This window comes from Ochotona curzoniae, unplaced genomic scaffold (assembly GCF_017591425.1).
Source record: "Ochotona curzoniae isolate NIBS_2020 unplaced genomic scaffold, NIBS_Ocur_1.0 scaffold_2453, whole genome shotgun sequence".
Classification (NCBI taxonomy): Eukaryota; Metazoa; Chordata; class Mammalia; order Lagomorpha; family Ochotonidae; genus Ochotona; species Ochotona curzoniae.
The window spans coordinates 1,734,602-1,749,845 of record NW_024467094.1 but is presented as its reverse complement, the minus strand read 5'-3'; the positions used below and the strand labels follow the sequence as shown (position 1 = coordinate 1,749,845).

Genomic DNA, 15,244 nt, shown 5'->3' with positions numbered 1-15,244 from the left:
CGGGGAGGAGGCGCAGTGCGGTGGCCCGGCGAAGGAGGGGGCGCCCGCCAGGTTCTCCCCCACCCTCTCCCCGCGGCCCGGAGGCGCGAGGGGCGGGAGCGGGAAGGGCGGGCGCCGGCGGCGGCGGTGCAGAGCCCGGCGCGGGGGCGGGAGTCGCGGGGCGGGGCGGGCAGACCGGGGCGGGGCCGCAGGCTGGCGGCGAGCGGCCGGGGAGCGCGCTCGGGAGCGGGGAGGGAGGAGCGAGGGGAACGCGGGCCGCCGGCCGCCCCCGCCCCCGCGCCGCCCGCGCGCGCAACAGTTCCCCCAAAGTTGCATCCCGGGAGGCGGGCGCGCCCGGGGGCGCAGCCGGCCGGGGCCGCGGCCTCGGGCCCAACGCGGACAGTCCCGGCGGGCAGGCGGCGGCATGGGCACCCGGCAGACCAAGGGCAGCCTGGCGGAGAGAACCAGCCCCGGCGCGACGCCCGGCCCCCGCCGCGAACGGCCGGACTTCTGGGCGTCGCTGCTGCTGCGCGCCGGGGACAAGGCGGGGCGCGCGGGCGCCGGCGCGGGGCTGCCCCCCTACCACCGGCGTGTCGGCATGGTCCAGGAGCTGCTGCGGATGGTGCGCCAGGGCCGGCGGGAGGAGGCGGGGACGCTGCTGCAGCACCTGCGCCAGGTGAGCGCGAGCAAAGGGGTCGGGGGGTTGGTGGTGGGGGGACGCGTTGCGCCCGCGAGAGCGCGCGCGCGTGCGGGAGCGCCCCGCCTCTGGCCCGGGGAGGCTCGGAGCGTCAAGGGGAACCGCCCAGGGCCCCTTTCCTTGGGGAAAGGCGAGGGGGTGTGATGGAGCCCTGGGTGGCAGCAGGTGCCTCCGCGCTCCGGCTGAATGTGGGGCCTTGGGGCAGGGCGGGCACCCGGACGGAGGCTGGTCCCAAGTGGGGCCCCGGGGAAGGGGAACCTGTTGGTATAATGTCGCTCCTGTCCCTCTTCTCTGGCAGAGGAGGTTGGTCTCCAGGGATGGCTGGTGGGAGGGGACGCAGGGCTGCAAGCCCGGGCTGGGCCACAGAGCTCTCCTGTCTGCCTCTCCTTGCTTGGTTGCTAGGGTCCACACGGAACGCGTAGCCATCGGGCTCCCCAAAGCGGCTGTGGGCCCCGACTCTGGAGCCACCAGTTCCCACCCGTCTCACCTGGGAGGTGCCCTGAGCGCTGGTTCCAGCAGGAGCCTAAGTTTGGCTCCTGCACAAAGCCTGGAGAGAGGGGAGTGGGTTTGGTTTCCTGGCCTGCGGGAACTCCCGGTGCCGTGCCCACCGCCCGCCTGTGGTGGCCGGACTTCGCAGAAGGGGCCAGGTTTCCTCTGATTGGGAGCTGCCCCGAGGCTGCTCCTTTTCCTGTCTCGGTTTCTTTGGGGGGAGGGGGTGACCTCTGCCGTGCATTTTTGTTGAGTGGAAGAAAGAACCTGGTTGCAAGGATTTCTTCCTGTGTGACCAGACAGGGGTTGGCTCAGCCTAGGCTCCTGGGCCCCCACATTCAGGGTGGATTGCCCCCCCTCTACCCCTTACCTTAACCGTGCAAACTATGGCAGAAGGGGGCGGGGAACCTCGGCTGACCTCTTTTGAGGTTTTCCCAAAACTGATGAAAGAGGCTTGTAGGAGGACCTTCCTGGGAGGAGCTTCCAAAATCTAAGGGGCCCCACCTCCCACTGCCTCACTCACCCCCGCCTCTGTACCTGGTGTGCGCTGTTCGCCTGCAGAAAGGATACTGCCCCCCCCCCAGGGAAGCCCCAGAGGGCCTTGGGGGACCCAGAAAGGCACCCAGGAGCTGGGGGGTTTGCCTCTGCTTTCCGCAACAATGCTGGAGACGCCGTTGCCACCTCAGGGCTCCCCAGGTGCTGCCTCTGAATTCGATCAGAGAACAGATGACATTCTATGCCAGGGCAAGTTTGGCCGTGTGTTTCTCTTTTGTCTTTACAAAAATTGAAGTCTACACACACACACACACACACACACACACACCCTGCCACTGTGGTAACTTTCCTTTTTTCTTTTGTTTCTTTTTTTTTTTTTTCCACTTTCAAGTAGGATAATGGGTTTTCCAGAGCCTTGTACATCCCGTTTGCACACCAGGCAGACAGCGGGAGGTTTCACGAGCTGCTCCCTTTGGTCCTAGGAGTAGGGGTTGCGGGGCTGGCATAGAAGAGAGATGGAGGCCCCCTTCCACCTCCCCAGTCCCACCCTTCCCCCTCATCAGGATGGTCCTGGGTCCCAGGCCTTGTGAAGCAGCAGCCAGGGCACACGGAAGGCAGGGGTTGTCTAGGACCCTGCGGCTAACTGGAGGGAGGTCGGGCTGGATGGCTGCTGTGCCCTCAAGTGTCTCCGTCTTCCCAGTCCTCTCCTCCTTGCCAGCTTCCTCCTCTGGTCTGGAGGGAGCAAGATCAGGGTCAGCTCTGCAGGCTGAGGCAGGGGCTCGGCCAGGGAGGGGTCACAGCCCAGGAAAAGTGCCGGACCCCCATGCATAGATGCTGGGGCTATTGGGGACCGTGTTGGGCTGTTGGGAGTTCATGCATGCCCAGAACTAGGTGCTTAATGCCTCCTGGGGTCCTTGATCGAATAGAGACCTTGAGAGCTTAGACAGGTAGTACACTCACACACATGTGCACATATGTGCATCTCCAAATGTTTTTTGCAAGAAATATCAGGCTGCACCAGAGTTGCCACTGAAACCAAAGCCAGCACTCTGCTACAGTGGGACACTGCCCTTGCCCGTGCTGTGAGAGCTGCTATGGATGAGGGCACACAGAGATCGTGTGTGTGTGTGTGTGTGTGTGTTCAGAGTGGGCTGTGTCTGAATGCCCTCCTTTGCTCCTGCCTGTGGTGTGCTGGGGGAGCCCTCGGGCCATGGTCACAGGTGACCTTGGCCCCTGGCAGATAACCCATCTGAGTCCTGTTCCCTCCTTTTCCCCAAGAACGAAGGACAAATGCTACAAAGTTTGTGAATTTTGTACAGACGCTACCAGTGCAAACAGGTTCCCATGGTGACCCTGATAAGAACTCCAGAGCATGGGTGTGCTATGTGGGGTGTGGTCACAGCTGGTGGCAGTCCACGTGGTGTCCCTTCACAATCATAGCTGAAGGAGCTTGGAATTTCTTTGCGTCCGTCCTGGGCCCTGCTGTATGAATTGAAAGCTTGCTGCAAATTCAGGCCGAGTTCAGATTTGCCATCTTTTTTTTAGAGAGAGAAACCTTCCACCCTCGGTTCCCTCCCCAGATGCCCACAGACAGACCAGGCTGAAGCTGGGAGCCACAAACTCCCTCCAAGTCTCCCACCTGGGTTGGGGGGAGTGGCAGGAATTCAGTCACTTGAGCCATCACCACCGCTTCCCATGGTCCGTCTCCCCAGCAAGCTGAAGCAGGATCTAGGGCCAGACAGAGAACCCAGGTTGTGAAGGTCGGGGCGCAGGTGCCTTGGCTAAGCGTTTAACCTAACTGCGCATCCCAGACACACTGAGTGGAAAAAGTCACGTCCCATGGCAAGGCAGGAGCTGCTGCCGAGGAAGGAGGAGGTGTCACCTCCTCATAGCTCTCGTTGTGGGCACCTGTATTGCCCCCTTTCCCCTAGGGAAGGTCTAAGGGTGTTGGTGGACCCCCATCCAGCATGGCGCACTTCTGCTGGCCAGAGAGCCAACCTGCCTCACCCGGAGGGTGGTGTCCTGGTTCTGTCTGTGTGGTTCAGGTTGGCAGCACTGGGAGTGAGCAAGAGCTGTTAAAAAAAAAAAAAGGACTCACCCAGTTGATAACTGGGGGGGTCACTGGCATACCATCTCTGCCCTCTCCTCCCAGGCTCCGTGGAAATGTGCAAGTCCCACCAGGCACGGTGGCATTTGCTCCTCCATACACAGCTGTACTCTTGATGGGCTTCTTGTCTGGCAAGGTCAGGTGCTTCCTCAAGGCTAGAACCTCCCCCCCTATGGTAATGGCACTGGAAACCTGTGCCCTGCCTCGGGAGCCGGGGTGCCATGAGGTTCTCCATGTATCTCCGCCACCCGCCCGCCTGCCTGCCTGCCAGCCTGCCCCACAGGGCACAGATTACCAAGCTCATCCCAGAGCCCTGGAGCCTTTGCTTTTCCAAGCAAGCCAGCAAGCAGCAGGTTCTCTGGGAGTGATGTTGGCGGGGCTGGGCTGCGCTCCTGGCAGCCTGCCAGGTGGTGGTGTTTTCTTGGATAGAGAAGTGGCATGCTGCCCGGGTCTTCTTCACGGCAGCGGCACTGCGGGATTCCATCCTGAGGCCCCTGCTGAGATGGCGGGAGAGAGAGCGGAGCCGGTCCGGGGGAGCCCCAGGCCTCCACCTTCCTGATCCATGCTAGTGCTGAATCATGGCTTCTCCTTCCACCAAGAGCAGCCTGCCTGCTCTGCTCTCCCGGCTGGGCTGTGTCCGGCGTGCGCTGGGACAAGGCAAGAGGCAGGAGGGTTCCCATGCCAGGGCCTGCGTGGCGGCTTTGCAAGGCTGCCAGGGACGCCAGCCAGGGACTCTGCAGTTGCCAGTCGGCCTGGCAGGATGATGGCAGGGCCTGTGGCTGAGCCCATTGTCTTGACTTCAGGGGTCTGATGGGACAGGAATGGGGGAGCTCACACAGGATCCCCGGCCTCTGGCTATGGATGAACAGGGTGGATGCAGCCCTACTCTGCCCACTTTAGTTGTGTCCCGGGGTACCGCCCTTCCGAAGCTGAGACCGCAGGCCACAGATGGGACACGTGGTCACTTTTCAAAAGCCTTTACAGAAGGGGTTGGAACGTCTCATCAGGGACACTGCTGCTGGCCCCTGGCCCAGGGAGCTGCTCCAGGAGCCAGCAGGCGTTGCCTCCAACTTCTCGGGTGTCTCCAGTCCGAGCGTGGCCGGGTTATAACCCCATGACCTGCGAGGCCCATCGGATTGCCTCCCCCGCAGACGCAGTGCCCGCTGCCTGCCCCCCTGTTACCTCTTACAGGTGAGAGGCACCTGGCAAAAGGGTTGCCCAGGTGACCAGTGTCTTTGTTTTGTAAAAGTGTATTTATTTATTTGAAAATCAGAGAAAGAGAGAAATGTTTTACATTTACTGATTCACTCCCCGGATGACCATAGCAGCCCAGGCTGAGCCAGTCCGAAGCCAGGAGCCAGGAGCTCCCTCTGGGTCTACCAAGGGGGTACAGGGGTCCAAAGACTTGAGCCACCTTCTGCTGCTTCTTCCAGGAGCATCAACAGGGAACTAGATTGGAAGTGGAGTGGCTGGGACTTGAACTGGCACGCATATGGGATGCCAGTGTTGCAGGGAGTGGCTTTACCTGCTGTGCCACAGCACCCCATAAAGATGACCAAGGTGTGGAGTGGAGAGGTAAGACAATCCCCCACCGCAGGGCTCCGTAGCTGGTCTTCTGCCCCACTCCACCCCCAGCGAATGCAGAAAAATCACACACACACACTCCTGGCTGTCACATCTTCATCCTATGAGAGTCTCCTCTAAGTATATACTGTTGAGACTGGTGCTGTGGCACAGCAGGCTAAGCTTCTGGTTAAGGTGCTGCCATCCCAAGTGGGCACTGGTTCGAGTCCCAGGTACTCTACTTCTGATCCGGCTCCCTGCTAATGCACCTGGGAAAGCAACAGAGGATGGCCCCAAATGCTTGGGTCGCTGCACCCCAGAGAGAGACCCAAGGGAAGTTCCAGGTATCTGGCTGTTGCAGCCAGTTGGGGAGCAAACCAGCAAACAGAAAGTATTTCTCTCATTTCTCCCTAACCCTGCCTTTCAAATAAAAATGCAGATTTTAGAGAGAAACTGGGATCTGAAAAAAAAAAAAGAAAGAAAGAAAGCAAATCCTCTTGCTGTTTGTGGGGCTCACAGCCCTAGATGAGAACAGAAACCAAGCAGGGTGGGGCAGGGGCGGAGACCCCTCTTGCAGCACCCGCTCTCCTCCCACCCGCCCACCCGCCCGGCCCAAGCAGGGCCCACGTGGCGCCTGGGAGCATTTCCCAGCTTGCTTTAAAAAAAAAAAAAACCTTATTAGCTCAGCCGGCTGGCTGCTGGTGCTGCCAGCAGCCCTCCAAGGACCGTGCCCTTTCTCGTCTCTTAACTCAGTCCTCATTGGGGTGGGAGGGCACACGAGGCCCAGCCAGGGGCCCCTGTGCTAGGGGTGCAACACATTCCCCCAGATTTCATCCATTGGAAACCGAATGCCCAGGTCCATCTGCTGGTGGGGTTTGGAGGTGGAAGGGCAGTGATTAGGTCTGGGTGGGGTCTGGTCTGGCACCAGCTTGCTCCAGGTCCCTCTGGCCCTGCGTGTTAGGGCTCAGCAGGAGGTCTCAGCAGAGGCAGCACCTTGCTCTTGACCTTCCCAGGTTCCAGGCTGAGACTAGATTAACCCCTGCTCAGGCCCAGCTGTCTGTAAAGGCAGAAAACGGGCTAAACCCTGGCCTGCTGCAGGGCGCACGCACACCTGCTGTGAGCTTGGGGTCCCAGTGTGGCTTCCTGCCTCTCCACCTTCCTCTCCCTACGGCTTCTCTCTGTGTCTCTCCTCTGCTGGTTGCGTCTCCCTTCCTGGATGGAAAGCAGATTAAAAAAAAAAAAAAAAAAGATTTCTTTACTTGACAGTTACACAGAGAGAGAAAGACACATAGAAACCTTCCATCCACTGTTTTACCCGAACCGCCCCCCAAGGTGGCCCCATCCAACCGCCCCCCAAGGTGGCCCCATCCGGGTTTCTCTCAGGTAACACTTGGGCCCTGCCCTCGTAAGTGCTTCTGGGGTCCCAAGTGCAAGCTAAGGACTCAGCCTGATGCCCCCATGGCACTCCTAGGAGAGATCGGAGGTACAGCTGGCAGCGCCACTGCTGATGGTGGCTTCTTAGTGGTTGTCGGAGCCGGCTGCAACCGGTCAGGCTCAGTCCCTGACTCAGAACCCGGAGGCGGAGCCAGGAGCCCCGCAGCCATGGCCATGGGCAGTGGACGCAGGTGCCAGGCGAAGCGCTCCTCTCCAGCCTGCTGGGATGTGGTCCCAGGCTCCAGGCTGGACCCCACCTGCCCCACCAGGCTCCTGCCAGCAGCGCTGGTGCTCAAGGGGGTGCATGTCGTACCCACTGGGGCATCCCTGCTACCCTGGATTGTCCCAGCACGTACCAGAGCTCTTCAGGAGACCCCTGCCCTGTCCCCACCCTGCAGCTGCTCTGCCCCTGGGGCTGCCGCCAGAGGAGGCTCACAGAATACTCCTCCTGCCGAGGGGCACTGGGCAAGGGATAGCCCCCCAGGAGAGCCCCAGAGGGCCTCTCCACTCCAGCAACAGGAAGCCAGCACTCCCCACCTGGGATAGAAATCTATACCCCTGCCACCTCTCTCTCTCTCTGTCTCACACACACACACGCACATGTTCCCATATTTCCTCAGTGAGGTCACAGCCTCTTGGAGCGCTGGGCTCAGGCTCCAGGTGACATGAACGACACTAGGGGCTTGAGAACAGCCTGCACCTGTTGCCTGCTGCATTGCGGCCAACTAGTCACCCCGGGAAGCCCCTCCCACCACACACACACTCTCTCTCTCTCTCTCTCTCTCTCTCTCTCTCCAGGGTGTGTAGGAGGGGCTCTGGTCCTCCCTGGCACCAGGTAGGCGTGGGCACCAGGTACAACCTGCTGGCCTTGACTTCTTTTTTTCTTTGAAGATTTGTTTATTTTTATTGCAAAGTCAGATATACAGAGAGGAAGATCTTCCGTCCAATGATTCACTCCCCAAGTGACCGCAACAGCCGGTGCTGTGCCGATCCGAAGCCAGGAGCCAGGAACTTCCTCCAGGTCTCCCACGCGGGTGCAGGGTCCCAAGGCTTTGGGCCGTCCTCGACTACTTTCGCAAATAGGGAGCTGGATGGGAAGTGAAGCAGCCGGGATTAGAACCGGCGCCCATATGGGAGCCTGGCACATTCAAGGCGAGGACTTTAACCACTACACTATTGCGCCGGGCTCGGCCTTGACTTCTTGTCCACTGGGGCCTCACTCACACTCCTGGCAGTGACCCTGGGTCCATTGCCACTAGGACATGGGTGTGGGGTGTGTGTTTTATGGGGCTAAGGACCTCTGCCCTCCCCATACCACCCTGAGTCAGAGGGAGGGGAGGAAGTTAGGGCTCCTGGAAAGAGGCTGTCACATGAGGTGATGGAGCAGCGTGCACCTGCTTGCCGAGTGATCCCTGAAAAAGGACCACAAGCAGAGCCTGGGTCTGTCCCCCCGCTCCCGAGTAACTCAGGCCCCTTCACTGTTCCCAGAGGCGGGTGGGCGGGGAGGGCGGGGAGGCCTTGCGGGAAGATGACATTGTTGCTCAGAACATGTTCTTTGAGTGACAGTTTTTAAAGGTTGATTGATTGGTTGATTTGAAATGTAGAGTTGTACTTTGAGGGTAGGAGGGGAAGACAGAGAAAGAGATCTTCAGCCGCTGGCTCATTCTCCAAATGGCCCAATAGCTGGAGCTGAGCTAATCTGAAACCAGGAGCCAGGAGCTTCTTCTGGGTCTCCCATGCCAAGTACAGGATCCCAAAGACCGGAACCATCTTTTGTTGATTTCCCAGGCCATCAGCAGGGGGCTGGATTGGAGTGGAGCAGCCGGGATTTCAACACCCATATGCCATGCCAGAACCAACCGTAGACAAAGGATTAGCCTGTTTTGTCACAGTGCTGGTCCTAACAATTGGTTTTCTTTAAAAAGAGAGAGAGAATTAATTTATTTTTATTGGAAAGTCTGATCTACAGAAAGAAGAGACAGAAAGTTCTTCCATCTGCTGATTCACTCCCCAGGTGGCTGCTATAACCGGGAGCCAGGAGCTTCTTCTGGGTCCCCCAAGGCTTTGGGCTGTCTGCAGCTGCTTTCCCAGACCACAGGCAGGGAGCTGGATGGGAAGTGGAACAGCTGGGATTAGAACCGGCGCCCATATGGGATGCTGAGACGTAGAATGCATGGCTTTAGTCACCGAGCCCTCACTCTGGGTCCCGATTTGTTTTGTTAAGTACGGTATCAAGAGGAGGTGGCGACGGTGCCCAACAGAGGAAGGCAAGAGAAAATGGTTTCCCCAGGAGGGGGTGAGTCTCATGAGCTTGCTGCCTCCACGTTAGAGCTTGGCTACGCCCCCATTCCTGGCAGCCCAGGAGAAAGAGAAAACCCAGCCCTCGGGGCGGGGTGTGGGGAGAGAAGATGTTGAGTGAGTCTCACCCCAGGAGACCTCTGGGAGTCTTGGTAAATTCAGTTCCGCCCAGCCAGACCTCCCTGTGCAGTGCACACCCCGGGCAATTGTGTAGCACAGCCTCAGTGAGAATGTGCAACCCTTAACTGTTTTTTAAACTTCTTTTTAAATTTATTTTTATTGCAAAATCAGATAGAGAGGAGGAGGGACAGAGAGGAAGATCTTCCATCCGCTGATTCACTCCCCAAATGACCACAATAGCCAGAGCTCAGCCAACCCGATGCCAGGAACCAAGAGCCTCTTCCAGGTCTCCCACATGGGTGCAGGGTCCCAAGGCTTTGGGCTGTCCTCGACTGCTTTCCCAGGCCACAAGCAGGGAGCTGGATGGGAAGCAGGGCCACCAGGATTAGAACCAGTGCCCATACGGAATTACAGCATATGCAAAGCAAGGAATTTAGCCACTAGGCCTCGATGCCAGGCCCTTCTCTTAACTTCTGATTCTGGGCCCTCTTTCTCCTGATGACTCAGGGAGCTGAGACAATGGGGCATCTTTTTTTTTTAAGATTTATTTGTTTTTAGCACAAAGGCAATTGGAAGGAGGTACGGCTGCCCACAGCTAGGGCTGGGCCAGGCTGGAGTCAGGAGCTTTTCCTGAGTTTCCCTTGTGGGTTCAGGGACCCTCCCTCCGCTGCTCTCCCCAAGCACATTAGCAGGGAGCTGCTGGATCCGAAGTGGAGCAGCTGGGACTTGAACCAGTGCCTGTATGGAATGCCAGCACTGCAATCAGTAGCTTAGCTAGCTATGCCCTAGTGTCAACCCTGGAGCATCTTCTAGAAGGTTCTAGAAGACACTGCAGAGGAAGATGGAGTCCCACTCCGTCAGGGCCACCCAGGGCATGGGCTTGTCCTGGGCCCCCAGGAAGGGGGAAGAGAGGCAGGAATTCCCATCCATCTTCCAGCTTCCCCAGTTCCCCACTGCCGCCTCTAGAGTGTTCCCTCACACCCTGCCCCCAACCCGACTCAGGAATTCCAGCTTATCCTGGGATGCACCCGCCTCCCAAGCTCCTGAGTACTGCCAGCCTGTATGGCACACGTTAGACGGCGGCCTTGCCTGGCGCAAGGAGGATGGAGAAGATGGGGGCCTTGTTTCCAGACACCGTCATGGACACGGTTGATCCTGGACGTGGAAACGAGATCTGCTCTGAGAATTCCTGGCTTTCCTCCCTCCCTCCCTCCCTCCCCCTCCTCCCGCCCTCCCCCTCCTCCCGCCCTGAAACGTGGTCAGGGTGGGAGGAAGGGGGATGGATTGCGGGGTGGGGCACCTCAAGAGAGTGAGTATGGGTCAGGTGCCACAGCAGGAAGCGGTTATGATGAGGGGGAAGGGGGAGTGAGGCAGGCCCGAAAGGGGGCTCGGGAGGACGGGGATGGGGGCACTTAGAAGCCATTCTAACATTCCTTTATTTATTTATTGGAAAGTCAGATTTACAGAGAGGAGAGACATCTGCTTGCTGGTTTTCTCCGCAAGTGGCCGCGACAGCCAGAGCTGAGCTGATTCAAAGCCAGAAGCCAGGAGCTTCTTCCGGGTCTCCCAGGTGGGTGCAGGATCCCAAGGCACCCTGCTGCTTTCCCAGGACACAAGCCAACATCCATATGGGATCCCAGCGCATGCAGGGCAAGGACTTTAGCCACTAGGCTACCGCGCCAGGCACAGAAAAGCCATTCTAAAGGGAAGGTATTGTGGCACTTACAGTGCCCGCATCCTGTGTCTGAGTTAACTCCTACTTTGGATCCAGCTTCCCGCAATCGTGCCTAGAAGGCAGCAGATGGATGGCACAGTGTGTGGGTCGCCTGCCAGCTCTGTGACTCCTGGCTTTGGCCTGGTCCAGCCCTGGCTGTTGCAGGCATTTGTGGAGTGAACCACCATGCAAGATCTCTCTATCAAATAAGTGGATTTTTTATAAAGGAGATAGAAAGAACAGGATAGAAAACTTCTGCAGAACAGTCGGCGTACCCCAAGACAGTGAAGGCAGTAGGGGTGGCCTGTGCGGGGAGGCGGGCATCAGGGGTAAGGCAGGTGTATTCTAGCGTGGTGGGAAGAAGTGCGCTGTAGGAAGGCCACAGCGGACAGGCCCAGCGGAGCTGGCAGAAGGCTCTGAGCCCTTCCCAGGCCCGTGGCTTCAGCCTTGTCACCTCCCTGGACACCACAGTGTCCCTGAAAACCATGTGAATGTCTCAATGGCTTCCCCAGGCAAAGGCCACCTCCCTCTACCCTGTGCTCTGAAACCCTTAAAAGGGTTCTTGATCCTGTGCCTTCTCGACGTTCCTGGGGTGCTCCCTGTTCCCCACACCCGTGGGGACACCCGAAATCAAACTCTCAGAAGTAGAGCCTGGGTGGAAGACAGCATGAAGGCTCAACTGGCTAATCCTCCGCCTGCAAGTACCGACATCCCATATGGGTGCCGGTTCATGTCCCAGCTAATCCTCTGCTTGCAACACTGGCATCCCATATGAGTGTCAGTTCATGTCCCTGCTGCTCCACTTCCCATCCAGCTCCCGCTTGTGGCCTGGGAAAGCAGTCGAGGACAGCCAAAAGCCTTGGGCCCCTGCATCCCGCATAGGAGACCCAAAAGTTCCTGGTTCCAGATCAGCTCAGCTCCTGCCATTGCAGCCACTTGGAGAGTGAACCAGTGGATGGGAAATTTTTCTCTCTCTGTCTCCTTCTTTCTGGAGATCTGCCTTTCTGATAAAAATAAATTAATCTTTAAAAAAAGACTGGGGATGGTGGCTGTTCCTGGCCAGGGGGTACCTGGGTGGTCTCTTCTCGCTCCCATCTAATGGGAATGGCCATCCCCGCTGTACAGAGGGCAGCACGCAGCCCCTATGCCTCAGGCTGCCAAGCTCCAGGCCCAGGCATCCTGGGGGCTGCATCTAACCCCTCCACCCCTCCTCCTTGCCCTCCTCCTCCTCCCCCTCCTCTCTTCCTCCTCTCCCTCACTTCCTGCTTGAGTTGGGAGTAAGCCTGATTCCTCATCCAGGGTGACTCATCTGGCTGGCCCAGGGGGAAGGGCAGCGAGAGGTCTAGTCCAGATTCTTGGAGGTTCCGCCTTGGCCATGGCCTTGGCTTTGCCTCAGACCTAGAGACTTAAAGTGGAAGAGACCCTTTTCTGGGGGTGATGGTGAATGCTTCGGGTGTCCAACGAGCTTAGCCCAGGGACCCATTTATTTTGGGGGGCGCTCATACTCTAACTTGGATGTTGTTATAAAGATAACTTTTTGTTTTTTAAAGATACGATTAACATGTAGTTCACTTAGACCTTGGTTGGGAAGAATTTGGGAACCTTCAGAACCCATTGGGTGGGCCACGTCTCATCAGTCGAAAGTCCTAAGGAAGGAGGATTCCACCTATAAACCCAAGATAAAACTCCTGGCTGGGTTCTAGCCTCCCAGCCAGCCCGGCGTGTGAGCCAGTTCCTGAAAACCCATCCATCAGTCTGTACACACACCTCTTAAAGAACTTCGCCTAATGCCCTTGACCTCCAAAAGCTGCTGGAGAGGCGGGATGGAGGATGGGGCTCCCCTGGGTGCTCTGAGCCCCTCCGGCCCCTGCTGAGTGCTCCCTGCATCCAACACCCATCCTTAGCTTGTCCCAACTCCCACCAAGTCCCTCTTGCTTGGAAAGCAGACGTGGAGGGTGGAGGTGCCCCCAGTGACTCCTCTGACTCCCTGCCCAGCCTTTGGCTGACTCCCCTTGGCTGAAGTCGCCCAGAGAGAGGGTGGGATGGACTTACACACGTGTGCCGGGATGCTTTCTGGGGACACAGGGAGAGAGGTGAGGAAGGCGCCGGGATGGATGAGCGAGTCTTGAGAATCCCTGGAATGTGAGAGCTGCCTGAGTCCCCATCCCCCAATCCCAGCCACACACACACACACCTCCCCCAGGGACCATCCGGCTCCAGCAGGCAGCCATCCTTCCTACAGAATCCCAGTCCCCACCAGAAAAGCTGGGGACTTGGGAAAGACTGCGTGCAGAAAGCCACCGTGCCTACAGCTGCAGTGTCCCGCGGGAGACAGAAAAAGGGGCCTGGGCTGAAATGTTTTGGTCCCTACTCCTGCCCTCTTGTCACTCTTGGGATGAAGGGGCAGCCGTCACCCTTGTGTGTTGGGGTGGGGGAGGGTTGGGACGGTATAGGGTGGGTGACTACCCCCGCGGCCACAGAGTTGAATCCGCTGCGTTTCCTGTCCCCGCCCCGAGCCACATCTGCAGGGAGCCGTGACCTGCACTGCCCACTTAACTTTAGCTCTTTCCAAAGAGAACGAACATATCCTTTTTGGTATTTCTTGCTGCTGCCGCCGTGGCTTAGATTCTAACACAATTACACTTGGCAGTGGCTGGGCATCTATTTCCAGAGGTCTGTTTCGTGCCTAGGGTGTCATTTTTAAAGATTTTTGGAAGTGAAAACACAAACAGCCAAGCTCCCAACCATCACCATCTGGCCATCCGTCCATCCAGCCAGGAGGGTGGCACTTGTCACCAGAAGGGAGGGCCAGCTTGTCAGGGAGCTGATGGCCTTGGAGGCTGAGCAGTGGCTCAGGCTGCTGCAGGGACACGCAGGTCCGGTGGTGAGGGTGAGGGGGCACCAGGGCACCAGGTGCCATCCATCTTCATGAGCAGCTTCCTGGCTTGGATCTCCTCCACGAACCCGCCCTGGGCATCCCCTTGAGGGAGATGGGGATGGGGGCTGGGCACGGTGGTTGCTGCCTGTTGCAACACCAGCATTCCCACATGAGAGCATCCCAGCGGCTCCCCTTCCAATCCAGCTCCTTGCCACTGCACCTAAAAGGCAGCAGAGGATGGCCCAGGTACTTGACCTGGTTGGAGTTCCAGGCTCTTGTGTTTGGCCTGACCCCAGACCTGGCTGCCGCAGTCATTGGGAGAGTGAACGAGGGGGTGGAAGACTTCTGTCTCTGTCACTGTGCGCTTCCAGTAAGATGATTATTCAAGAATGTGCCCTGCTGGACTCTACAAGGTTCCTCCTCTGTACCGTGGCCTTGGTGTCCCGGTACACACACACACACACACACACACACACACACACACACAGGTTACTTCCCACTGCTGTCAGGCATCATGTACTGGTGAGCCTGTGCTTTGAGAAATACACTTTTAGGCAATTTCCTGTCTATGCAATCATTGCAACAAGAGCCTGCTTAAGCCAGGTAGGTGCTTTTTTTTTTTTTTTTCTTTAACTTTATTTGACAGGCAGAAAGAGAAAAGAATCTTTGTCCACTGATTCATTCCCCAAGCAGCAAGGGCTGGGTAGGCCAAAGCAGGAGTCAGGACCTCCACGCAGTCCCAGGTCTTCCACGCAGGGCAGCAAGGACTCAGACATTTGAGACGGCATCTTCCTTCCCTGGCAACATTAGCGGGATGTTGGATCAGAAGCAGCAGGGGCGCCAACCAGCATGAGTTGTGGGCATCCCCTGCAGCAGTTAAACCCACTGCACCATGACACCTACACCTCAGCCTCTTCAGGGCTGTGCTCTGGGATAGTAATGAAGGGTCTTTACCTTTCATTTAAGGTAAAAACACAAACCAGGAACATTGGTTTTTATCATTGGGTTTTCTTATACTATTCAGCACATGAAAATGAACTTTTTAAAAATCATTTCCCAGATTTGCATATTGGAAAAAGTTACAGAGAGAAGGAGACACAGAGAGAAATATCTTCCAACCAGTGGTTCTTCCTCCAGAAGGCCACAACAGCTGGGGTCGGACCTGGCAAAAATCAGGAGCCAGGGAGCTTCCTCCGGGTCTCCCATGGGGCTGGCAGGGGCGTAAAACTGTTTCCCCAAGCTTTTACATTTAGAATAGCCATGTCTTTCTTTTCATCAGAATCCAGCGCATTTAAACCATCAAGTGCAAGGGTAGGGGGTTTATGACTTTGGTCATGAAATTTCTTTAAATATCTTGAAGTGGTTTTCTAAATTTACTACATTCCATTTATAGATACTCATCCAAAAAAAAAAAAAAAGGCAAGACTTTCTCAGATTCCTCAATAGTTCTTTAATAAAGATGTTTTTAAA

At 57.4% G+C, this 15,244-nt stretch overlaps 1 protein-coding gene across 1 annotated transcript in view; it reads left to right on the top strand.

Moving 5' to 3' along the window:
- Window positions 1–211: 211 nt before the first annotated feature.
- The window catches only part of LRRC75A (leucine rich repeat containing 75A), a 35,287-nt gene continuing 20,254 nt past the window's right edge, over window positions 212–15,244 (top strand). Inside the window, exon 1 of the mRNA XM_041001197.1 lies at window positions 212–655. Coding sequence (XP_040857131.1) covers window positions 404–655 — 252 coding nt within the window. The 5' untranslated portion in view covers window positions 212–403. The remainder of the gene's footprint in view (window positions 656–15,244) is intronic.